This window comes from Schistocerca nitens, chromosome 3 (assembly GCF_023898315.1).
Source record: "Schistocerca nitens isolate TAMUIC-IGC-003100 chromosome 3, iqSchNite1.1, whole genome shotgun sequence".
NCBI lineage: Eukaryota > Metazoa > Arthropoda > Insecta > Orthoptera > Acrididae > Schistocerca > Schistocerca nitens.
Genome location: NC_064616.1, coordinates 783,611,773 through 783,638,828, shown reverse-complemented (window position 1 = coordinate 783,638,828; position 27,056 = coordinate 783,611,773). Strand labels below are relative to the sequence as shown.

Sequence of the window (27,056 nt, the reverse complement as noted above, 5' to 3'; positions counted from 1 at the left end):
AAAGCCCAGTACTGGATAATGGAACAAACAACAAACAGAGCACATTACAGTGAGATGTTTACTGATAGGTTAAAGCCTGCAATTTCAAGCAAACGCTTAGGACTATTGTCGAAAGGTTTTGTGTTGTTGCATGGCAATGCCCATCAACATACCCCTTCCCACACTGTAGCAATGCTCCAGAAACTCAAGTTTCAAGTAATGGTTCATTATCTGTATAGTTCTGACCTTGCACCTTCCAACTATCACTTATTTGATCCAGTGAAGGAGACATGAAGGTGTAGTCAATTCACCTCAGACCCAGAAGTGAAGGACATGGTGTATGCATGGCTTGATGGCCAGTCAAAAACTTTCTTTTCTGAGGCAAACCTGTGCAACAATGGACCACGTGCATTGAAAAGCAAGGGAACTACATTGAAACATTATGTTACCATATGTGTGCTCTTTCTAGTGCATAAAAGGAACACCTACATTGCATATAATTTTTGACGTACCCTCTCATTTAATTATTTTTACCTTTATAAATTTAGATGAACTCAAGGGATGTGTTTTCTTTGTAACTGTTCACTCAGGTATGCAGAAAACTATGTACGATAGTTAATTTGACCAGTCACTAGCTCTGGAACAATATAGAACTTCATGCTGAAATATACTGTTGGTCATATGCACCAAAAGTTAGATAGTCTCTGTTTTGAGCTTATATGGACCAGTCTTTGTCTAGATGCAGAGCTGTAAGTTAGTCTTTGTCCTGTGGACAGAAAATGCACCATGTACATCTTTTATGCTGCATGCTTTGATTTGTGTTGAAAATGCATTTGAAATGGTTTATAAACTTGTTAGCTGAGAACACAGATTTGTATGAAATCTGTGTATGCTTGCAACAAGACTCTTGTTAGTGAGGTGCAGAAAGCTGATGCATAAATTTCATTGCTTGCCATATCTGGATGGGAAATAAATCAAAATGTGACAAAAACGTGAGTAATGTTCAACAAATATGGATCTTTACTTCATCCCCTGGAGAAGACAAACTCTGGAGCTACAAATGCATCCCCAAATAAATATGAGTATTAAAATTTTTTTATCAGTGCAACAACCATTTTAGAACTGTTTTTAACACTGCATTTACATAACTAAATGCAATTCATTATTATCAAACTATGTAACAAGGGCTTTTAATTGGACATATGGAGCAGCAGTGTCAGAAATATCACAGGGATCCTGAAAAACCTGAACAAGCAGGCTCTTGAAGATTGACATCAACTATTCTCCAAAAGACTAATTACGAAGTTTCAAGAACCAGTATTAAGTGAAGAATCAAGGACTTTACCACTGCCCCCTATGTACTTCTCTCACAGAACTGCAAGGAGAAGATTAAACTAATTACAGAATTACTGTATTGCACACAAACACACACACACACACACACACACACACACACACACACACTCTCCTGTCACCACGTTTTTCCAATCGGTTTTTGAAAGATATTGTTTCTGGTATTCATGAGCTTAAGTTAGATAAGAAATCATGTATGTACATGTAATATCATAGCTAGTTTCATATAAGCTTTTAATTGTGTCCCTTGTACATATGTAAATGTGTAAAATCAAATAAATGTGTTCTATTGTATTCTTGGCAGGATGGACTTAGTAGCTCTTTTTAAAGTTATATATTTAACCAAATAAGGTTCTGACTCATGCAAATGTTAGTGCCTAACTATTGTGAGCATTATCTTTCCTGTGAAACTGTGATCTACTTACAATTATACTGTAAACTTTACCAAATAAGATTCTGACTCATGCAGTCTTTAGTCCCAAACTAATGTGAGCATTATCTATCCTTCGAAATTCTATGACTGGAGATTGCATTACCTATACCTCATACTCTGGATCATTGTTGTGGATCCAATTTCTGTCTATCCTAACCTTGTTTCATCTGTGAGGATCTCCTACCTATACCAGAACTACTAGGTTCCCACACATTCACTTCCTCACACTTAAGCCTATTTCTATATGGTCATGACAACCATCAAGAGATTTTAGACTCTGCAGCAACTAACTATGTTTATGTATCATATTAGTGAATAATGTTGCAGTTTGTTCAACTGTATTTCTGTGTATTCTGGAGTTATGACTTCAGAACATATTTAGTTTATGAAATGACTAATGTAAGCAATGCAAATCACTGTGTATTGTATTGTATTGTATTGTATTGTATTGTATTTTTTGTTGGTCCTGTTGTCTACATAGCAGCTTATGCATAAGACATTGGACAAGTCAAGTTATAAATATACAGGCTGAAAGTCATTACAAGGCATACATATTTAAGGTTACAATAATACACTTTACACGTAAGTATTTATATAACACATTTCATAAATTTAAATATTGTTCAATGGAGTAAAAGCAGTGATGCTGTAAATATGACTCAAGAGATTTTCCAAATGTATTGACCTCAGTGATAGCTTTTATGTTTTCAGGAAGTTTGTTATAAAGCTTAACTCCCATGTGAAAAGTACCTTTTTGGCACAGTGCTGTGCTGATTTGAGTCATATGTAAGTTTCTGTTTTGTCTGGTAAAGTGCTCATGTATATCACAGTTTTTTTGCAGTCTCCGGTCCTTGCCTATTACATTTAATTTAAAGAACAAAAGGGTTTCCATAATGTATACACATGGTAATGGAGGAATACCAGATTTCTTAAACAGGGGTTTACAAGAGTCTCTAGGCTTGCACCCAAACAAGATTCTAATGGCCCTTTTTTGTAGTTTAAAAGTGCTATTAGCTGTTTTAGAGTTTCCCCAGAAGGTGACCCCATATCTAAGACGAGAATGAAAGTACGCATGATATGCATTCAATACTGTTTTCTCACTACAGCATGATGTTAATGAACAAAGAAGGTCAACATGTTTTGCTCAGTTCTGCATTGAGATATTCAATATATGCTTTTCCCATCTGATGTTACTCTGCAGCCAAAGTCCTAAAAATTTGGTTTCAGTATTGTTACCAACTGGTTCGTCATTGATAGAGACTGATGGGATAAACATGTCCTTGTTAGGAACATTGTGGAATTTTAGAGCAATGGTTTTCTTACTGTTTATTACAAGCTGATTACTCTGTGCCCAGCTGCTAAGTTGTTTCGTGACCGTGTTTACTGTCTGCTGTAACTGTTCATTGTCGTCTCCTTTTAGTAGAATCGTGGTGTCATCTGCAAATATGATTGTTTTGTGTGCATCAAGATTTAAGCTTAGATCATTTATGTACAGAAGAAACAGAAGGGGTCCCAATACTGATCCTTAGGGTAAACCACATTTAATTTGTTTATAGTCAGATAAGTGATTAGATACAGTTTTTAGTTCAATATTTGTGTGCTTGATACACACTGCCTGCATACGATTAGTCAGGAAGGAACTGATCCACTTGTTGGACAGACCTCGAATACCATATCTTTCTAGCTTCGATAGCAGAATTTTATGGTCCACCATGTCAAAAGCTTTTGACAAGTCAATAAAGACTCCTATTGTTTCCTGTTTTTTGTCCATCAGGTTTTGGATGGAATTGATGCACTCATAGACAGCAGTTGTCGTTGACCTCTTGTTTCTGAATCCATGTTGTTCATTACATAGGATGCTGTTTTTATTTATAAATTTCGTAAGTTTCTCATACATAACTTTTTCCAGTACTTTAGAGATGCAGGAGGAAATTGTGATGGGTCTGTAGTTATTTACATTGTCTTTATCCCCTTTTTTATATACAGGAATAACTTTTGATGTTTTCAACACATCGGGGAAAGTGCCTGCCTGAAGCGAGCAGTCGCATAAGTGTGTGAGTACTTCAATTAGGTTTGATGCACTCTTCTTTAACATTGTTGCAGGTATACCATCAATACCTGCCGATTTGGAATTTTTTAGTCCTTTTATTGCTTTAGCTACTTCATCTTGTGAAACAGAACTGATGTACATTGATCCTCTACATGCACTTATTTTATACTCATTTGCCTGGGTGCTCTTAAAGTTTGATTGTAACATATTATCAGCAACACCTGTGAAAAAGTTGTTAAATATGTTGGCTACTTCCAAGGGGTTTGTTACTTTTTTATTTTTATGTGATAGTGTTATATTTTTGCAAGGTTGTCTGTATTCTCCACATTCTTTTTTTATAACACTCCACATAGCCTTTGATTTATTAGCTGAATTATAAATGATTTCATCATTATGCATTATTTTTGCTGCTTTTATTACTTTTCTTAATATTTTGGAGTATTTTTAATAGTATGTGCATACTGCAGGTGAGGATTTTTTGAGTTACATATTTCATGAAGTAGTCTTTTCTTCTGGCATGAAACCCTTATTCCCTTTGTGATCCAGCTGTTTGTTCTAGAGTTCCCCCGTATGGTTAATGTTTTCAGTGGGAATGCAAGTTCAAAGAAATGGGTTAATGTATCAATGAAACTGTTGAATTTTTCATTTATATCGTTCATTTTGTACACTCCTAGCCATTTTTCTTTCTGTAATAAGTTGTTGAAGTAGTTTACATTATGCTGATTATAACTTCGATATGCTGTTCTGAAAGACATGTTGTTAATAATACTGCCTTGTACTTTTATGCTTAATATTTGAGCAAGATGATCACTAAAACCTGAATTGAAAATTTTTAGTGAGGTGTTGTGTAAACTCTTCTTGACTAGAAACTGGTCAAGAGCTGTTTGGCAAGTTTCTGATACTCGGGTAGCAGCTTTTACTTCAGCTTTTAAGTTGTAGGACGTTGCAAGGTTCAAAATGGTCTCCCTATTTCCACTATCCGTGAGGAAGTCAATAGGGAAAGAGAAGGGAGGGAAGAGGGGTATATATCCATATGCATTGGATACTTTCTGTAATCACCTGCCCAACATCACCTCATCTCATTAATCAAGGGGCAAATCATGATAGAGATAATGCTACTGAGACATGGATGACACATCTTTGATAATCTTATGTCAATTTTCCACTGTAGAAACTTGCTCTCCAAATTTTCTATTTACGTATCAAGCAGAGTGGTTCATCAAACATTTCTGTACATCACTGTGGTAAAATATCCATATTAGTATGAAGAACATTTGAAGTACTGTTTCTGATAGTCACAGTTAGATAATAGTGATCAGAATACGGACTATGCATCATGAATAAGTGCATAAGTAATCATTACTGAATTACAAGTTGATCAGCTAAACCCTACTCTTGGCTTAAAAGTAATATTTACTCAAAAATTTTATTATCAGTGTGGCGTCCTTCAGTCCATTTTCAGCCTTTCGTGCCCTTTTTCATTTTTATTTGCAGACTATATCCGATTCCTCTTAGTTGGTATGTGCTTTTAGCCATTGTCTCCCAAACACTGATACTACAGAATGTGTTGACATTAAATTCAGTGTATCAGTATGTCTGCTGCATGTTTCTCCAATTGGCTTGTTTCACCCAGTTAGCCCAGTATCTGATCCATATTCATCACTATCACTACAATCTGGAATTCTTAATTATTATGTCTTTCTATGCATGTACTGAGTCTGGAAAGTTTTACCGTCTGTATGACACATAAGATTGGAAGTACAGGATCAGATACTCATTCCACCTGTGGCAGAAGATTTGCATGGTTTTCTTTTTTTTTTCAATTTTTATTTATTTATTTATTAAGCATTCAAAAGAATATTTTCTCTAGCACATGTAATATTGTTTTGAAAATTTATGGACCAACAGTTAGTGTGATTAATATTCCCAAAGTGTTCCTGTTGCCATCCTCAGTTATGTATTTATTTTATTTCACTATTTATTTGCCAAGTTCTGTTGGACCATCCGAGCCATGTCTTTGTCATGGAACAAGTCAGTACATAGTTTACACAATGCTGTTTAGAAATTTTATAAACAAAGAATTCAATAACTAGTTAAACACAAAAAAGACAATATAAGAATAAGCAGCATATTATGGAGAAAAGTCCTTAATTGCTGTGAGGAACTCCTATACACAATAGAAAGGGTGTGCCACAAACAAACCTTTCAACTTGAATCTGAATACATGGGGTTTATCACTCAGTTTTTACAGTTCTGTTGGGTGTCTATTGAAAATGAAACTTGCTAAATAGTGCACACTTTTCTGTACAGTGCTTAAGGAATTGTTATATGACAATATAATGTGTTTTCCATTCACCATGCTCCCTGAATGAATATTGTAGATGCTTCTGAAAGTCACTATTGTCAACAACATAATTCATGATGGAATATATGTACAAGGATGGCAGAGTTACAATTCTGAGACATGTGAACAATTGACTACATGAAGTTTGCAAATTGACACTGCAGATTGGTCTGACCGCCAATTTCTGGTCGATGAATAATCTTGATGAATGCATAAATTTGCTCCAAAATGTAGTACTATATAAATTAATAGAGTGAAAGTAAGCAAAGTAGACATGCTTACACCTTTTTGTATCAAGAGACAGTGGAAATCATTCCTGTTGTGAAGATAGTAGCAATTCAGTTTCTGCACAAGACCTTGAAAGTGATACTTCCAAGAAAGCCCTCTGTCTACCCTCGGCCTTACAAATTTAAAATGTTTCACTTCACTGCCTCTTTGACCACCTTTGAACAATAAATTTTCACTTTTGCAAGAGTTTCATGTCATAAAATCCATGCATTGTGTTTTGTAACAGTCAGTGGCTAATCTGTTCTCTGTAAGCCACTTGTTGGTACCAGCAGCAAAATGCATAAATGTCTTATGAAATTTTTTGGTCAATTTTGCACTCAGGTGTCATCAAATATTGTTGACCAGATACTTTGTATCCATGTTTGACAAATTTAATATTGTTTTACTTAAGAACATGTTATAGGCATTTTGAGTCTTTGAGAATGTTGTAAGGCCAAAATGTGTAAGGTAGTATAAGACTAATATCAGTTTTTGAGTACATGCTGATGTTACTGATGACATCATTATCTACATCATTTACATTAGGTTCCATGCCTTTCACAGTAACAATTGTCTCATCTGCAAAGGGAACCATTTTTGTGTCATTTGTCATGTTTAGTGGTAAATCATTGATATATACCAAGAAAAGCAATGAGCCCATAACAGAGCCCTATGGCACTCCTCAATTTACACGACATGAGTTAGATTCAAACCACTTCTCCATTTGTCGACACTGGATGACAACCTTCTGCTTCCTCCTTTGCAGGTACTTGTGAGCTTTCCCCTGAATCCATAATGTTCCAGCTAATGCAAAAGTATTATATAGTCCACACATATCAAATGCTTTTGTTAAACCAAAGAAAATACTTGCTGTTCATAACCTATTGTTGAGTTAGATTATTCTGTTTTATGCAGTAAAGTTAATTCATAATCAGTACCCTTTAAGCTTCTTAAACAACACGAAATTGTCAGCACACATTTAATACACAAAAATTTACTTTACTACATAACAGTCGTGGATTTTCTTCTTTCATTAGATTATCTCTAATGCTTGAACTTAACATTATGTCTTATAAGGTAAATGTGTTACATTCGGTTGAAGTTTCACATTTGCATCAATTGAAGTGGTTTTGAAAATTCAAAGTGTATTATGTATCCATTGTAGAATAAATATATTGACCCAAAAACATAACTGTTAAATTTTTACATTTTATTTAGCACAATAAGCAATGCCATAATGCAGGCTAATAGTTTTCAAAAATCATTAAAAAACTATTGGTAATGTGTAAGCTATGTCTTTTTTTGAAAATAGTATAGTTTATGGCAGCATTAGAGTTACATGTTACAGATGCACTTGTTAGTTGTGAAAGCATCCCTTCAGCTTCACATTTTCAATGACAAAAGGAATAGGAACACAGTACATATAGCTTACCAAACAAGCATCCATGTGCCCATCACTGTGACCAGCACAAAACATTTCAGAGTACAGTTCCAAATTTATATTCTTATGTTCATGCCACTTTAAACATTCTTCATCACTGAGAATTGGTACTGTAGCTTTCTGTAAGATATTTGTTCCAGTCTTCCCTAGGAATTAATAAATGTGATCAGTAATATCTTTACACAGAAACAAGTGAAAAATAAATTACAATAAAAATGTCATCCACGGACATGTTCACATTGTTTTGTTCCTTCTCTTTGAGCATACACTGGGATGTCTATGGATTCATTGCAGGGAGTTCAGACAGAAAGTCTTCCAAAGTACTTTTGAACAAGTTTTCAAACAATTGTCTTGAGCAGCTAGTTCGACAGCCCACACACAATGTAAATATTTTAGACCTTAGAGCTACAAACAGGCCTGATCTTATTGATGGTGTCAGTACAGAGACAGGGATTTGTGATCATGATGTCCTCATAGTGACTTTGGTTACTGAAGTTAGTAAATCAGTCAAGAAGGCTAGGAGAGTGTGTTTGCTAGATAGAGCAGATAATCAGTTGTTAGCATCCCACTTAGTCAATGAATTCACATAATTCAGTTCCAGTATGATGGACATAGAGGAATTATAGGCAAAGTTAAAGCAGATTGTACAGGGTGGTCAAAAAGTCAGTATAAATTTGAAAACTTAATAAACCACGGAATAATGTAGATAGAGAGGTAAAAATTGACACACAAGCTTGGAATGACATGGGGTTTCATTAGAACCAAAAACAACAAAGTTCACAAAATGTCCGACAGATGGTGCTGGACAGCAAAACGTCAGTGACTGTGCATACAATTGTGTATAAAAGGAGCTGTAATGAGAGAGAGAATCAGATGCGCCAGCAGTCGCAGCATGTTGATGTTACCTGAAAAGGCGCTTTTAGTGAAGCTGTATTATCAGAATGTGGAATGTGCTAGTTCGGCATTACGATCCTGTCGCCATAGGAAGGGGATTCGAATGGGTAAAGGTCCATTGACAAATGCAGCTGTGGCGAGACTGATTTCGAAGTTCGAAGCCACGGGTTGTTTGGACGATAGATAGTGGCCGACCGAGCACAAGGCATAATGCTGCTGAGACAGTTCAGGAAGAAATTGAGACTGTAGCGGGTTCGTCTATACATAGGGAAGTCAGCGCTCATGCAGTCGCATGGGCATTCTATACACTACTGTTTCGTTGGCACTTACGTGTACCCTCCGATGCTATCCGTACAAAATCCGTCAGCATCATGAACTGTTACCTGGCGATTTCGTGAAGTGGAGGGCATTTGCGGTGTGGGCGTTTCAAAAGATGGCGGAAGATGACGATTGGTGTTGTAACATGTTGTGGACTGACCGAAGCTCATTTCACCCTCTGAGGGTCTGTCAATGCCCACAACTGCAGAATTTGGGCTACCGAAAATCCTAGAACTGTCGTGGAAACTCCATTGCACAATGAGAAAGTCACGGTTTCGGTTCAATTAACCACATCTACTGTTATCAGGCCTTTCTTCTTCAAGGAAATGCGTGATTCTGGTTTTGTAACTGCTACCATGATGGGTGAGGGGTACGCTGATATGTTACAGAATCACATCATCCCCAGCCTGGCTGATAAACACCTGCTGGAACGTAAGGTGTTTATGCAGGATGGCGCTCCACCCCATATTGCTAGATGCGTGAAAGATCTCTTGCGCGCTTCGTTTGGTGATGATCGTGTGCTCAGCCGCCACTTTCGTCATGCTTGGCCTCCCAGGCCCCCAGACCTCAGTCCGTGCGATTATTGGCTTTGAGGTCGCAAGTGTATCATGATCGACCGACATCTCTAGGGATGCTGAAAGACAACATCTGACGCCAATGCCTCACCATAACTCCGGACATGCTTTACAGGGCTGTTCACAACATTATTCCTCAACTACAGCTATTGTTGAGGAATGATGGTCGAAATATTGAGTATTTCCTGTAAAGAACATCATCTTTGCTTTGTCTTACTTTGTTATGCTAATTATTGCTATTCAGATCAGATGAAGCGCCATCTGTCGGACATTTTTTGAACTTTTGTATTTTTTTGGTTGTAATAAAACCCCATGTCATTCCAAGCATGTGTGTCAATTTGTACCTCTCTATCTACATTATTCCGTGATTTATTCAGTTTTCAAATCTATACTGACTTTCTGATCACCCAGTATATTATGCTCTGGAGAAGTACAGTATATTATGCTCTGGAGAAGTAATATGTACCGAGTAAATGGATTAAGGACAGAAAAGATGCACCATGGTTTAACAACAAAATTCAGAAAATGCTGAAAAAGCAAAGGCTGTTGCACCCTTAGTCAGAGAATTACAGAAAAAAAGTTAGTAGAGATTCACAAGTGAATAAAAAGGATTGTGCATGAAGCTTACAACTAGCATTGCCATCCTGTAGCAAAAGATCTTGCTGAGAACCCAAGAAAATACTGATCCTATGTAAAATTGCTGCACAGGTCAAAGGCTTTTATCCAGTCATTCATTGCCCAATCTGGTGTAACAATGGAAGACAGCAAATGGAAAGCTGAAGTTTTAAATTTCACATTTAGGGAATTGTTTACACAGGATAATTATACAGACATACCATCATTTAACCATCGCACATAGTCTTTTATGTAGAACATAGTAATAAGCATCCCCGGCATAGTGAAACAACTAAAAGAGTTGAAAACAAATAAGTCACAAGGTCCAGATGTAATCCGAATTCAGATTTACTATATGACATTGGCTCCTTACTTTATCTTGCATTTATCTTGAATCTCTCCCCCAGTGCAAAGTCCCAAGTGACTAGAAGAAAGCAGGTGAGTCCTGTATGTAAGAATGGTAAAAAACAGACCCACAAAATTGCAAACCAACATCCTTAATATCAGTTTGCTGTAGAATTCTTGAACATATTCTCAGTCTGAATATGACAAATTTCTTTGAGATGGAAGAGCTTCTGTCCACAAATCAGCATGTTTTTAGAAACTTAGCTTGCCCTTTTCTCACATGATATCCTGTGAACTACAGATGAAGGGCAATGGGCAGATTCCAGATTCCTAGAGTCCTGAAAAGCACTTGACACACTGCCTGATTATAGAGTGTTAATGAAGGTATGAGGAAACAGAATAGGTTTCCAGATATGTGAGTGGCTTGATTTGCCCTTGATGGTGAGTGTTCATAAGAGACAAGGCTATCATCAGGAGAGAACCAGCAAAGTGTGATGGGACCGCTATTATTCTCTATATACATATATAATCAGGTGGACAGGGTGGGCAGCAATCTGTGGCTGTTTGTTGATGATGATGTGGTGTACAGGGAGGCATCATCATTAAGTGACTGTTGGAGGATACAAGATGATGTAGACAAAACTTCTAGTTGGTGTGATGAATGACAGCTTGTTGTAATTGAAGAAAAAATGTAAGTAACTGCAGATGAGTAGCAAAAACAAATCCATAATTTTCAGATACAGTATTAGTAGTGTGCTGCTTGATTCAGTCACATTGATTAAATATCTAGTGATATGAAATGGAATGAGCATGTAATGATTGTAGTAGGGAATGCAAACGGTCGACTTCTGTTTATTGGGTGAATTTTAGGAAAGTGCAGTTCATCTGTAAGGGAGACCACATATAGGACACAGGTGCAACCCATTCTTGGGTACTGCTCAAGTGTTTAGCAACCCCACCAAGTCAGATTAAAGGAAGACATTGAAGCAATTCAGAGGCAGGCTACTAGACTTATTACCAGTAAATTCAAACAACATGCAAGTATTATGAAGATGCTTCAGAAATTCAGATGGGAATCCCTGGAGGAAAGGTGATGTTACTTTTGAGGAAAATTTTTGTAAAAATTTTGAGAACTGGCATTTGAAGCTGACTGCAGAATGATTCTACTGCCATCAATATGCATTTCACGTAAGGTCCATGAAGAGAAATTGAGAGGAATTAGGACTTGTATAAAGGCATATAGACAGCCATTTTTCTCTTGCTGTATTTATGAGTGAAACATGAAAGAATATGACTATCAGTGGTACAATGTACTCTCTACCACACACCATATGGTGGCTTCCAGAGTATGTGCTACTGTGTTGCCTGTCCCACTGCAATTGCATTTTTACATAATACTGTGATGCATACAGGGCATAATGATTATAATTTCAGATTTCTTCATATTAGTACATGAAGCTAAACTTAGCATGTTCTTTACACAATGCTCCCTGAAATAAAAAATATTTGCTACTGAACACGTCTTGCTGTACTGAATGTTTGTGAATTCTATTGTTGTTCTATTTGCAAATTTTTGAAAATTTTGCAGTAAACAGATGTGGATTTTACTCTATTTTTGTTAACCCTTGGATAAGTATGCCATTTTTCATAACATGAGTGGGTGCATTGCACACTTTGTACACATGTAAGAATAGCTGTATTTATGTTACCAAGGTAAGTATGTATGAGCAAAACCACAGTTAGTCTTAGTTTAAGTAAACAATGATAAAATAAACTTATATCAGTTAAATCACTGTTTAATTAAACAATAATAAAACAAACTTTGGCTCTATTACTCTGTTGCTCCATACAAGTCCTACCCCACGGTAAAGACCCAATCAAAGCATTAAACAGTGCAGTTGTACCAGATTCCTGGAAACCATTTGTTTCATTACTAATTATGTTGTAGATAACTGCCTCATTGTGGAATTGTGCTGCTAGGTCAGAATCTGGAACATTTTCTTGCACAGATCGTAAATTTTTTTCCACCTAGCTTGCTGTTTATTTTATATTACTGCTGCTCATTTGGACATATGACAATACAACTTACTATTGTGTTAGCTGAAGCTGTAGTGAAGGATTAAGTACAGGCTTGTAATTATAAAACAATAATGGAATGGTACAACACAATGTTATTTGTGATTGACACACTTTATAAATAGGTGCACCTGCCTGAAGATTAAATGGCTTGCCGACAGCATATTGAATTCTGCCTAGGAAAATACCACAGTGTAAATATTCATTACACGTTTAACTTAGTTTACTAGATAGCTCATCTGAACAACATTGAATTATTTTGCTACTGGTTTCTTCACAAGCACAAAAATATTTACTTTTTAGAGATTTTCATAAGACTGAAAAATTCAGGCTTAGTTTGGAACATTTTTCTCAGAAACTTTAGAAAATGTTTATAATTTGGGTTCTATCTTTGATCATGACATTATGCTCTAAAAAAAATCTTTGTACCCCTTGTTCATTCCAGATAGTTCCAGATAGTTATCATCTTGTTGCCTCGTCACTAGAGGAGATCATTTGTAATATACAGTATGTTTTGATGATCTAAAGACTTTTGTTTGAATTTTCTAAACCAGTTCATAATTTGATTCAAGCCTGTGATCATCAGTAGCAAACAAAAGTATTCCTTGCTCTTCTTTCCACACAGTAATCTGTTACAATTTGTAACCTGGGGTGCAGGAGCTGCAGATTAATGTTTTATAACTACAGTTTTTGAAGTAGCCTATGATTACATCACAGAATACATCAAATTTAAAATTTATACCACTAGTATAGAGTGTATTTTTCCAATTTCCATTTCAGAACTACTTTAGTATTATGTTAAAATAAGGCCGCTTCAGAGATTTTATATTTAAATCTCTGGTTAGTCTTACTTCATTCAATTTAGAAGTTGAAATGTTAGACAAAGCATTATGTCATTCTACGAACAGCTCAAAATTACAGCTGCAGCCATGCATACAGCTCCCTACCATATCTAAGTGACAATTTCTCCTTTCTTTATAACCAACAGAATTTGGATGCTAAGCTACCATTTGTAAAGTTTTCTTGATTTGGAACAAAGTGGAGTACAGGATGTAGAGGAATCAAGCTGTACCCAACACACATTCTACAATGGGAAGATGAGTGGTGCAGTAAGAAAAGGGCATAAGAAGGGTGGGAACATGCTTCCTTCATGTACTGCTAGTAGAAAACTTGTGCCTCGAGCTTTGTACTGAGTACTTACAAAAGTGGAAGTGATAAATGCTTCTTTATGTACTATGACTCTTTTTCTTATAAGTGGTGTCCACAACAAACCTGTAATTGTTGTTATCACTCAGTTCAGAACAAGCAAACCACCAGGCAAACACGACATTAATGACATAGTGGCTTCTTCAAGCTATGCACATTTTTAATGTTTGATCTAGAAGGTTGACAATGGCAGCACTCATAACATTAACAGCACAAGAGTTTTCCACATTTACTTTTACTTTAACATTCATTGAGATTTTAACCACATGACATGGCTGGAAGATCAATAAATTTTTATTAATTCATATCACTGCAAGACCAATGAATTCATACATTACTTTTACCTTCTTTCAATAATTGCAGGATTAAATTTTCAATTGTATTAACTTATTTTAATACTGAAAGTATGAAGTCTGTACATGCCCAGTAAAGGGTATGGGCCTCACATGCCAATGATAAGAATGAAAGCATCCGATACTCCAGATCACAAATAGAACTAAACCTTAAGATTTTTATGTCTGTCACAGAGTATAATACTGTGTTCGTCACTGAAGTGTACACCACTTTGGCAATTTAGATAAATGGCTCTGAACACTATGGACATAACTTCTGAGGTCGTCAGTCCCCTAGAACTTAGAACTACTTAAACCTAACTAACCTAAGGACATCACACACATCCATGCCCGTGGCAGTATTCGAACCTGCGACCGTAGCATCGCGCGGTTCCAGACTGTAGCGCCTAGAACCACTCGGCCACCCTGGATGGCAGCAATTTAGATACACAAGTGTAATTATCACATAGGCTTAATTGGAGGTAAGGCAGCTCACAGCCTATATCATTCATTGGTAGGATCCTGGGATATTGCAGTTATTCTACAAAGGAGACTGCTTACAAATCACTTGTCTGTCCTGTCTTAGAATACTGCTCAACAGTGTGCAACCCATATAAAAGAGGTCTAACGGGGGATATTAAGCCTACGCAAAGAAGGGAGCCATGAATGGTGACAGTTTTGTTGGCTCACAGGAGTATGTCACAGAAATGCCTAAAAACATGAATTGGCAAGTAACAGAAGACATGCCATTATCCATCAAAAGCCTACATACAAAGTTTCAAGAACCAGTGTTAAGTGAATAACTTAGACTTATTCACATATGTGCGGTGTCTGTTGTTTCAGTCATGTCCAAAAGAACAGACACCATTCCTGATACTGCAGCCCCACATATACTCTCTAGAGATATTCCTGTCCCAAATGTATTGCTCCTGTGGGAGCCATGAAGACAAATTAAGACTTATTGGAGCATGCTCAGAGGCCTGTAAGCAGACATATTTCCCATGCTCCATATGCAGCTGAAACGGGAAGATATCCTAACATATGATACAATGGTAAGTACCCTCTGCCCTGAATTTTACAATTGTTCACAGAGTAGGTATGTGGATGTGGATGTAGATGTAGAAAGGATCAAGTGAAAGCATATTCCAGAGAAATTACTGTTCAAAGATTGATCAAATATAAAGTGTAAAAAAAATAGCACTAAAACTTCTTACAAGGAGGTCAGTATGTAGCTCTTCTTCCACATACAGGATCATCCATTATTCAAGCTGCCGTGATTTTTAGGAAACATACTGCAAAGCCCAAAGATATTCTGAAATCCACCAAGACCACTCCACACCGAAGTATATTCAACATATTCTGCATAAGAAATTAATTCCACTTTACATTTGACATTGCTACATCAGATGTATACAGAATATACACTTAGATCAGATAAACACATCAGTAATTGCAAAACACAAGGCCACAACAAGAGCATATGCTCAGTTTTGATGAAATGAGTATGCTAATAAGTTCCTGCAACAAAGTGTACACTTTGTATTGAAACTTCCCAACAGAATAAATATTTGTCCCAAAAGGGAGTTTGAACCCAGAACCTTGCCTTTTGTGGACAATGCTCCTACCAACTGAACTATCCAACCATTTCTTACAGCCCATTTCAATGAAGAGAATGTGAAAACAGTAATCCATGTAATTTAAATTCTGTCTTACCATGATTACTAGAAGAAGATGATTGTCTAATACCTTCAGCTGATGTTTAAATTTCTGTGCCTACTTTTACTCCATTTTTTAGAAATACAAGTGAGAAAATTGTAAAAATTATATTTTAATTGTATTATTTTAAAGTATTCATTGTTAACAACATTTTTGCACACTATCTGATCAAAAGTATTCTAACACCTATTAATGGACATTAATATAAAGTATTTCCACCTTCCAACTTTATGATGGCTTGATTTTCCATGAGGTGTCTGAATGTCTGTGGAGAAATGACAGCCCAGCCTTCATCAAGAGCTGAAACTGGGGAATATAGTTGTGTCTAGCATTAGGTTCTGGAGTGTAGTTGATGTTCTGACTCACCTTCATTAGGTTCAGGTTGGGACTATGGGCGGGCAGTCCAGTCCTCATAGATCCTGTTTTATAACAGGGTACAGTGTCATGATGAGACAAAGAATCATTGTCTCAGAACTCTTCCTCTACTTTACTCAGTACTGTAAAATGTGTTTATATCCTTCTGCATTTAGCATTTTCTTAAGCCCAATAAGGGGACCATGCTATCATCACAAAAAACAGCCCCATAAAATAACACTGCCTCCTCTGTACTTCATTGTTAATACCACATGTGATGGTAGGTAATGTTCTCCAGGCATTCACCAAACTCAAACCCTTCCATTCGACTGTAACATGGTACAGTCTGATTCATCACTCATTTACAGTGTCACTCTTTACACCACCTCAAGCATAATTTAGCACTGACCACAGAAATGTGTGCAGATGAGGAGCTGCTCGGCTATTGTACTCCATTTTTTTAAATCACAGCCATTGTGCTAGCTGGAGCGCTGCAGATGGTGTAAAACTGGTACCAGGTGGCCATGTGGCCCTCTAATGTGGGAATAAGTGATGGCAGTTAAGTGTTATATAACTTATCTCATCAAAACTATAAAGACATCCATTATCCGATATTAATATGGGGTGTGTCAGCCTCTCACATTTATTATGGCTTGAACTCTGCTGGGAACACTTTCAATGAGGTGTCTGAATGTCTGTGGAGGAATGGGAGCCCATTCTTCCTCAAGAACTGAAACCAAAGACGGTGGTTATTGGTTATGTTGGGCACTGGGGTCTGTAGTGAAGTCAACATTGTAACTCATCCCAAAGATATTTCATTGGGTTCAGATTGGGATTCTGAACAGCCCAGTGCACTTACGGAATATTATTGTGCTCAGACCATTGTTTCACAGATGCTGCCATATGATAGGGTGTACTGTCATGCTGATAGAAACAATCAGTGTCTCCCAATCATTCCTCTGCTGTACACAGTACACATTGCTGTATTGTGATCACATTCTTCCACATTTAGAGTTTTTGTAAGTGCAGTAAGGGGACCACAATCTAACCACAAAAAACATCCTGCATACTGTAAGATCACTGCCTCCCTAATTAACTGTTGGCACTACTCATGAGGGCAGGCAAAATTCTCCAGGGATTCACAAACTCCAAACCCTTTGATCAGATCAAATCAGCTCATTTCCAGTCATCTACCATCTGGTGAAGTCTCTCTGTACACTACTTCATGCATCACTTATCACTTACTACAGAAATGTGAAGCATATGAGGAGGTGCTTGACAACTGTAACCCATCCTTTTTATCTCCCTATGTATAGTAATTGTCCTAGCTGGACTGCTTGTAGCACTTTGAAACTCGTGAGTGATGGCTTCCACTGATTTCATGTAATTTTTTGGGACTACCCTCTGCAATGCTCAACAGTCCTTGTCTCTAATTACATGGGGCTTGCCTAGCCTTGGTTTAGCTGTGGTGGTTGCTGCATGTTTCCACTTCACAGCCACATAAACAACGTCTCACTTGGGCTGATTTAGAAAGGTTTAAATATCACCGATGAATTTGTTGCTCAGGTAACATCCACTGACTTCCCTGTCCAAAGTCACTGAGCTTTCCTAAGTAACCCATTCTGCTGTTACGTCTTCTCTACTGACAACACAATGCCCCCTACCTTCTTTTACAGTGGCAAGTCTAGTGGTCAATTCTGCATTACATAAGTGTGTCCAGATATTTTTGATGAGACAATCTATCTGAGGATACAATTGACAAAGTTAGTGTTCATCCAGTTTTAAATAGGTTGTTAGATTATGATGATAATTTAGCCATAACTGACAATATGACAACTATAAAATGTGTGTTAACTGAGAAAACCATTAGAATAGTTACTGAAGTCTCAACAGAAACCTATAGAAGAAAACTGCAAAGCACTGAGGGATATGAGACAGCAAATGTAAATTTTAAATTTAAAGCATTTGTAATATATTCCTCTCTGTTTTAATTTGCTGTTTCCCAACAAAAATTAAAAGATGGCAGCAGTAGTGTATCAAAGAAACTGTCAATAAGAAAAAGCATTTTAAAGCATCGTGTAGCAGAAGGAAAGAACCATACCTAATGATCATAATAAGCAAAGATGTGCAACTGCTTTCATATTACAGTAGGTATATTGTTGTATATGGAGAAAGATTTTTTTTAAATCATAAAAGCTTTAATGTCATGTCAGAGATTAATAATTCTTGACACAAAATCAAAGCAATATGGACTGTACTTAGGAGGAAAATGGGAAAAATCTATTAGGGACCATGGCAATCTTGTAATTAAATATAATGACCAAATGGTCCATGCTTTCAAACATGTAGCAAGTATCTTTAACAATTACTTTCTAAATGTAACTGAGAAACTCAGTGCAGTCAGCTTAAAAGGAAAAGAACTGCAGCATGTGTGACAACCAGTGACACAATCATTCAGTTAATTTGAGATTGCTCCAACTTTTTCCACTGGAGTCAGCAAAATAATTAAGTCTCTTGAAAGCAAATGTGGTACAACCAGCTGAAAAGAAAAAGAATTGCAGTATATGTGACAAGTAGTGCCTCTAGCGTTCAGTTAATTTGAGATCGCTCCAACTTTTTTCACTGAAATCAGCAACATACTTAAGTCAAGCAAAAATTATCATGGAGTTGGTAACATTTCAAGCAAAATATTAATAGCTTTGATGTAGTTTCTGTACTCAACAATATATTTAATGCATCACTTTAAAAGATATCTTTCTAGACAGACTAAAGTGTGCCATGTCTTATACCCCTTTTCAAAATAGATAGCAGGACATTATTAACAAATACCAACTTGTTGCACTATCAGCTATCTTCTCAAAAGTTTTGAAAAAGGTAATGTGTTTAAGAATGATTGAGCACATCTGCAGATTCTGGGTCAGTCACAATTTGGATTCCAGAAGGGCCAGTTCACTGAACATGTAATCTACCATTTCACTGACAATGTTTTAAAATATCTTAATGACAAGATCTCTCCTACTGAAATTTTTTGTAATCTGTTAAAGGCATGTGCCTGTGCAAATCACAGTGTTCTTTTGCAGTTCATGATTTTTGAGGTATTATGAGTATGTGGTTCATTTCACATTTAACTCATAGGAAGATAAGGGGCATGTTAGATAGCTCATGCAGCCCATGTGATGAATATTTTTCTGAATGGAGACAAATTACTACTGGTTTTCCACAGAGATCAATTCTAGGATAGCTCATGTTCTTGTTATTGTTGCACCATTACCTAGTCTGGTGTAATGGACTGCCCAGTGTCGATTCAGCAGATCAATGTCACAGGGGGAGAAGTGCCTGTCAGCACAAAAGCAAGGTGCTGTGAAGTAAGAGACATATTCAGAATGCAAGAACACTTGGTCAGCATGCTGGTGGTGTAGAACATCTGAAAGCCGAAGTTGGGACACTCTACAACAGTGGCAGGGCTCCAGCCTTTTATGATTTCCAGACTGAAGTGCTGCCATGGTGGAAAACACTAGCCAGTCTGGTTTATATATAGACCACTTAATTTAGATCCTCACTCTCAGATGTTCATTGTGTTCAGTAATAACTGAAGTGTATGGTATGCCAAGTTGCCAAGTGATACAATCTATGCCAGGAGATGACTAAAAGATGAAGATCATTTGCAATACAAGGTGAAATAACCAGCTGCAATTGACATACTTTAGCACCAGTAGCTGCAGGTTTCCACCTGGGTTAAAGTCTGAATGTGGTCAACTCTGTATCTTCACACCAATGGGTCGCCTGTTGAGTGACTACCATCTACAGACAGCCACCTCCCGGGGGGGGGGGGGGGGGGGGGGCATTGAGTTTGAGTGTGGGTCAGCTATTTGCCCAGCTACACTGTCACCATTCTCTAGCCCATGCAGGCCTACATTGTTGCTAATCATTGCATGCGGTGAGCACATGCCATAATCTTCATTCAGGCTGGGCACCATTGTTTAAACACCATCGATTCCAGCACATTATACACAGAAGCAATCAAGCCATGAGTGGTAGCCTCTGTCATCCATCACTGCTGGCATGCCACCTAACATCAGAGCTCTGCAGCTGTGCATATGCCAGCAGCCACTGCCACCAGCAAGTGCAACTGCTGACACCAGCATACCATGTGACCATGGCCTACCATGTCACAGAAAACAACAACCTTCTCTCCTGCTACAATTACATCTCCCTAATTGACATGAATAAAAGACTTTTGAACCTAGAGATCTTTTATTGATGGTCTGCCATACAATTCCAATCTCCACTACCTCCACAACCCACATTCAGGTGGGCAACAGCATTCCATCTTGACCTGCCAGCAGGCAATTCACTCACCACCCGCCACCTCTACACTATATGCAAATGACTCTGCATTTTACTGATTGTGCAAGTGCAATAATAAAAGCCAACAGAGCAGCAACAACAGAATGAACAATAAGTGAAATATTCAAAAGTATTATTGATCTGTTCCTGGTACCACTTAACATAGAAAAACACAATTCATTCAGGTCTACACAGCACCAGTCATATCATCATCAATAGCAATAGAACAATTAGGAAAGGAAACATGTAAAACTAATCATTGAACATTTCTGGGTGTGAAGACTGATTGGAACATGAGTTGGAAATTATGTATTACAGATTTTGTCAAATGTTAGAGTTCAGCAATATTTTCCTGTATATTATTTTTAATTCTGGTGATAAAAGCATCACAAAAATAAGCCTACTTTGGATACTTTCATTCTTTGAGGTAGTATGAAACAATTTTCTGGGTAAATTCCAGATATAGACTTGTAATATTCCCAGCAAAGAAACATGGTGTAAAAATATTGTTTAATGTCTATCCTTGAACATCAGGAAGATAACTGTTTAAAAGATAGGCACACTAAAAACAGCATCAAAGTGCATTTACTCTTTCATGACATTTGCTTTGAAGAATCAGGCATTATTTGAAAATCATTGTAGCACCCATAAATATACACTAGCAACAAGAACAGCCTTCACTAATCACAACTTAATGTTACTCTTGCACAGAAAGGAGCAAAGTATGCAGCCATATAAATATTTGACCACCTTCCTTGCAAATTAAATGTGTTGGCATATAATGAAAGTTTCAAAAACTAAATCCAATCATTATTGCTGATATTTGTATTATGATTAGGCCATGGTCCACGGCATAATTCTCTAATTAAGTTTTTGTCTTCCAGTGCTGGAGACATCATCAGAGGCTTTAATGGCTCAGAAAGTAGTACATCTCTAGCACTGGAAGATGAAATATTAGGCAGGGAACTATGCCTTGGACCTAGGCCTAATGCCCATAAAACAAATATCAGCAATAATAAAAATACTGGCTGTGAAAGCCTGCAGTCTATGATTAAACTGAATATCATTTGCACTTGATAACTCATTCTATTCCATATATGAATTTCTGAGTAGATAGTGTGTATGGGGTTGGGTTACATTTTTCAAATTTGATTGTAAGTTAAGATTAAAACAAAACATTCCAATTTTGTAAATGGCCAGCTTGTAGCCCCATTTTTGCAGAGAAAATGTATATTATTGGGCGCACCTATGACACATTCCATATCATACAAGTTGTCACAAATGTGATCCACAGAACATGCAAAAAAAGAACTAAACTACTAAAACATCTGATGGACAGACCATTCAAGTACAATTAATCTGAATTTTCAGTCTTCATAACTACCACCTGTTCTTACACTGAAGAGCCAAAGAAACTGGTACATCTGTCTAATACCACCGTGGTAGATGAGTACTGTAGTGCTTCCGGTGCTAAAATCAATGCCGGTAAATGCACCTTTGTCAACATTCGAGGATTCAACGCAGTTATTATACCTTAGGCGAAGCATGTCGAAGCCCACACCACTCTGGGGATGATTATCGACAAATGCTCACTAAAAATGAATGCAAAAAAATGGAAGCAGGTCACCAATAAAATGCAAGGTGCCATCTATGAAAACAATTGGCGGTTCGTTAACATTCTCCAATGCATACGACTCCTCAGCAGTTATATATTCAGTAAAGCGTACTATATGGCCCAACTATTTCCAGTCCCCAAGATGCAGGCCAAACACGTGATGAAATTCTCTAATAGATTTATATGGCAAGGGCATCTGTTCAAAGTGAAATACACCACGCTGACGTCTTCCAGACAGGCCGGCGGACTCAACATGCCTGACATTAACTGAAAGTGTAATGCGTTATATATTAAACGAATCACCCATTTGTTGGACAAGGAACCTCTCAGCGTAACCAGTTGGCTCTTCCGAACCTTACAACCCACCGATATGCACCCACCCATTGATGTAGGTAAAATACATTACAAACTACGACATGTCAAGCAGTTTTTTCTTGAAGTAAGCTATATTGATGAACATTATTTCATGCAGGATTTACGCACCTGTTATTAAAAAGATGGACATCTCCAATAGTCCGGAATCCCATTGAACTTAAATACCCGAGTGTTCATTGGAAGGCAGTTTGGGACAACATAAGTTTAACTGTCCACACTGCTGAAGTGGCGTCCACATGGTATAAAGTGGTAAACGATGTTATACCCACTAATGAAAGGTTGCATATAATTGGTTTAAGTGACAGTGATAAATGCGTCCGCTGTGGTCTGGTCGATACCTTACGCCATCGCTTCACTTGTGGCGGTCATCTTATTAACTGGAAATGGGTGCAGCAGGGGCTGGGCCTGACTACCCGCAGCAGCCCAGCCAGCCACTGCTCCGACATCCTGCTCTGGCCGGACACGGAACATTTTCCCGCTACCAAGAACAACAGTGTGATGTGGCTCTTAGGACAGTTTGTGACATATATCATCATCCACAATAGTGAAGATAATCTCATTGGTTTCGAGGCTTACATGAGAACAGCACGCTGGAAGATGAAACGTTACCCAAATTTCAGGAAGATGTTTGCTAACATTTTAGACATAATTTTTGAAAAACAAGGTGTAGGGTAATTCTCAATGCCAGTAAGGACACAAATCACATGCAAGACTATGTAGTGAACAAAATACACCATGAATAAGGGGTTACACCTGTTCCTAGGACTGCTCCAGACTTCTCAATGGTGTTATTAACTTCATTATGACGTTTTCATTAATTTATGTTCCTGTGCATCTCTTGTTATCCGTTTGTATGCTCCAAATGGTTTTGAGTTTGGACAGTTATGAATCAAATGACAGAACTGTCATTCTAGTTAAGACAGTCAATTATATATATGTTTGCATTTTGGTTCTATGTTTCTGTCTGGACTGAAGAGGCTATTGTCAGTTTACTATTTTTGTTCTATTTTGTAAGCTTACAAATGGCACTATATTGAAATGTGTTCTTCAGTCTATTGTAGGATACAATTCGTGTTGAAACAGTTCCAGCACTTCATTATTTTGTTTTTGTGCTTATGTACATATATGGTTGTTTTAATAAAGGAAAAAAAAATACCATGTAGGGCCCCCATGAGCATGCAGAAGTGCCGCAACACTACATGGCATGCACTTGAATAAAGTCTGAAGTAGTGCTAGAGGGAAGCGACACCATGAATCCTGCAGGGTTGTCCATAAATCCGTAAGAGAACGAGGGGATGGAGATCTCTTCTGAACAGCATGTTGCAAGCCATTCCAGATATGCTCAATAATGTTCATGTCTGGGGAGTCTGGTGGTCAGTAAAAGTGTATAAACTCAGAAGGGTGTTCCTGGAGCCACTCTGCAGCAATTATGGATGTGTGAGGTGTCGCATCATCCTGCTGGGATAGGATGCTTATGTATGTGTCACCTGCCAGAGACATATCTAGACATATCAGGGGTCCCATATGACTCCAACTGCATATACCCCACACCATCACAGAGCCTCCACCAGCTTAACAGTCCCCTGTTGACATGCAGGGTCCATAGGTTCATGAGGTTGTCTCCATACCAATACCTGTCCATCCGCTCGATACAATTAGAAACAAGACTTGTCTGACCAGGCAACATGTTTTCAGTCTTCAACAGTCCAATGTCAGTGTTTATGGGCCCAGGAGTGGTGTAAAGCTTTGTGTTGTGCAGTCATCAAGGGTACGCTAGTGGACCTTCAGCTCCGAAAGGCCATATCAGTGATGTTTCGTTGAATGGTTCACATGCTGCAATTGTTGATGGCAAAGCATGGAAATCTGCAGCATTTTGCGGAAGGGTTGCTCTTCTGTCACCTTGAACTATTCTCTTCAGTCATTGATGGTCCCATTTTTTCAGGATCTTTTTTTGGCCACAACGATGTTGGAGGTTTGATGTTTTACCAGATTCCTGATATTCATGGTACACTCGTAAAATGGTCATACAGGAAAATCCCCACTTCATTACTACCTCAGAGATGCTGTCTCCCATCACCCGTGCACCAGCTATAACACCACATTCAAACTCACTTAAATCTTGATAACCTGCCATTATAGCAGCAGTAACCAATCTGACAACTGCACGAGATACTTGTTGTCTTATATACACATTACCAACCACAGAGCCATATTCTGCCTGTTAGCATATCTCTGTATTTGAATATGTATGTCTGTACCAGCTTCTCTGGTGCTTCAGTGTATGTAATTATCAGTATTAATACTATTCAGCAATATTCATTGAGAAGTAACATCAAGGTTATATTCACATTCCTGTCTGTATGTTAATGGATCTGCAAGATTCATGAAAGAACATGAGACTGACAAAAATGTGTGCTGTAGAAGATGCCTTTGCAACACAATGATATGTGACCCCATGATTCAAATAAAAGGTGTATCAAAAACTGACCATGTATGACCTACAAGGCCTCAGACCAGTACTTGTACTGTACTGACTGGATGGAAATGGGTTCTAGTTCATAACTGACTTTGCTGTACTACTTTTGAACATTTCCTCCCTCTCTGAATGTTCCTAAAAACCTAGAAATGACATTACCACTGTCATCAAACTCTCAGCTTATGTAATGCTGACTGATAAGAATTTAATCTGTCAGTTGTCAAGCCATGTGAAATGTCACCTAAATGTATTTGATGTGCCATTGAGCTTCCCTATACTTGCATGCTATGTGCCAAAAACAAATACAATAATCACTCTGTCAGAACCATTACATCCAGGTCCACATAGATTGTTACACCACACTAAACAATCTTGTAATGGTGTAAACAAAAATTTGATTAACAGATGGCACTGTAAGTGTCAGAATATGCATACCAATAGATGCACTGCACATGGCTGTTCCTCAGTTTGGATCTGAGAAACCCAACATGACCATCTCCATGAAGGATTGAGCACTGCTGGTAAAGCTCTTTTCAAGAACAATGTCTGTGCACCAGCACCCTGCAGAAGTTCTGGATGCTCATGGGTATGAAAAAAGGCATTGGTCTGATGTCTGCTAAGGGTCTGGAGAAACCTATTTCAAAATTTGAACAGACAGGTTCTTTTGAGGTGCAATATGGCAGAGGAAGGAAAGCAGTTGATTCAATGTCTGTCAACAATATAATCATAACATTGCAGGGGTCAAGCAGTGCTGTGCAAACAAGCAGTGCAAGGGGAATTGCCCAAATATTTGACATGCCTGTGAGCATGGAAAATCATACAAAATATCCTGCATTGCTATTCATACAAAATCACCTATGTTCAGGATTTGCTTCCTGTTGAACTACCAACAAGACAAACCTCCACTCTGGAATTTCTTGCTTGCATGGAAGTCCACAATGAATCACCATGTAACATTCTGTGAACAGGTGAAGCTCATTTCCATCTCTAAGGATATGTCAATATGCAGAATTCCAGAACGTGGGCAACAGAAAATCTGCATGCACATCAACTGGTTGTGGTAGTTCCATCTACTTTTATTATTTCATTGATCGTTGATTGTTCTTGGTGTCATCATACTGCGTTGCTACTCTGGCTGAAAAAATGGGTTGTGGATCCCGACATTGACTACTGAAAATTATGAAGCCGACAGATGCACAGTTACATTTTACAGTACTTTAATTTCACTGTTCACAACCCCCCAATAATACACAGTTATATGGTGATTGCACTATTGTTTAAAACTCCACATACTGCTACAATAGTTTCTTGTTGAACATCTACAAGCAATAAAACCTAACCAAAAAATTCACCGTTCTTGAAGAATAATCAGGTATGTATGGAGCAGACATTGTCACTGTTTTTACACAAAGCCTAACAGCTTAACACTTATTCCACAGTTAATTTGAAGCATTGTTGTTGTTATAACGAACACAGGTTTCTTCTCTGAAACTCAGCCGTGGACTGACTGCCTTGTGACCAAAATTCGTGCCCTTATATATCATCACAATAATCAGTACTGAAATTACACATTGTTCGAAGTTAAATTTACAGAAATTACAATTAAAACTTAACTCATTAAATTAACTGAATACATCGACAGATTGTGTCTTTTTTAACAGTTTCTTCTACTACAAGGGTTAAACGGAATTATTTGTTTAAATCATAAAATTAACAAATATAGGTACACAAATAATACTTTGGACAAAACTGTTATTTACTTTGGAATTAATTAAGGGCTGACTTTGCTAATATGTTTTTGAATATAGCCATATACATACTTTATCATCTATTTCGTCTTCCAAACATTTATAATCAGTGCAGAATTTATATTTGTTTATATGTCAAAAATAGAATTTAAGTTATGAAACAATTACTGATTTCACCCTATAATGAAAGATACCAA

General features: G+C 37.5%; 1 protein-coding gene across 1 annotated transcript in view; it reads right to left on the bottom strand.

The window, feature by feature from the left end:
• LOC126248797 (serine proteinase stubble) overlaps positions 1–27,056 on the bottom strand; it is a 229,920-nt gene that overhangs the window by 5,126 nt on the left and 197,738 nt on the right. Inside the window, exon 7 of the mRNA XM_049950187.1 lies at positions 7,859–8,013. Within this exon, the coding sequence (XP_049806144.1) occupies positions 7,859–8,013 (155 nt within the window). The remainder of the gene's footprint in view (positions 1–7,858; positions 8,014–27,056) is intronic.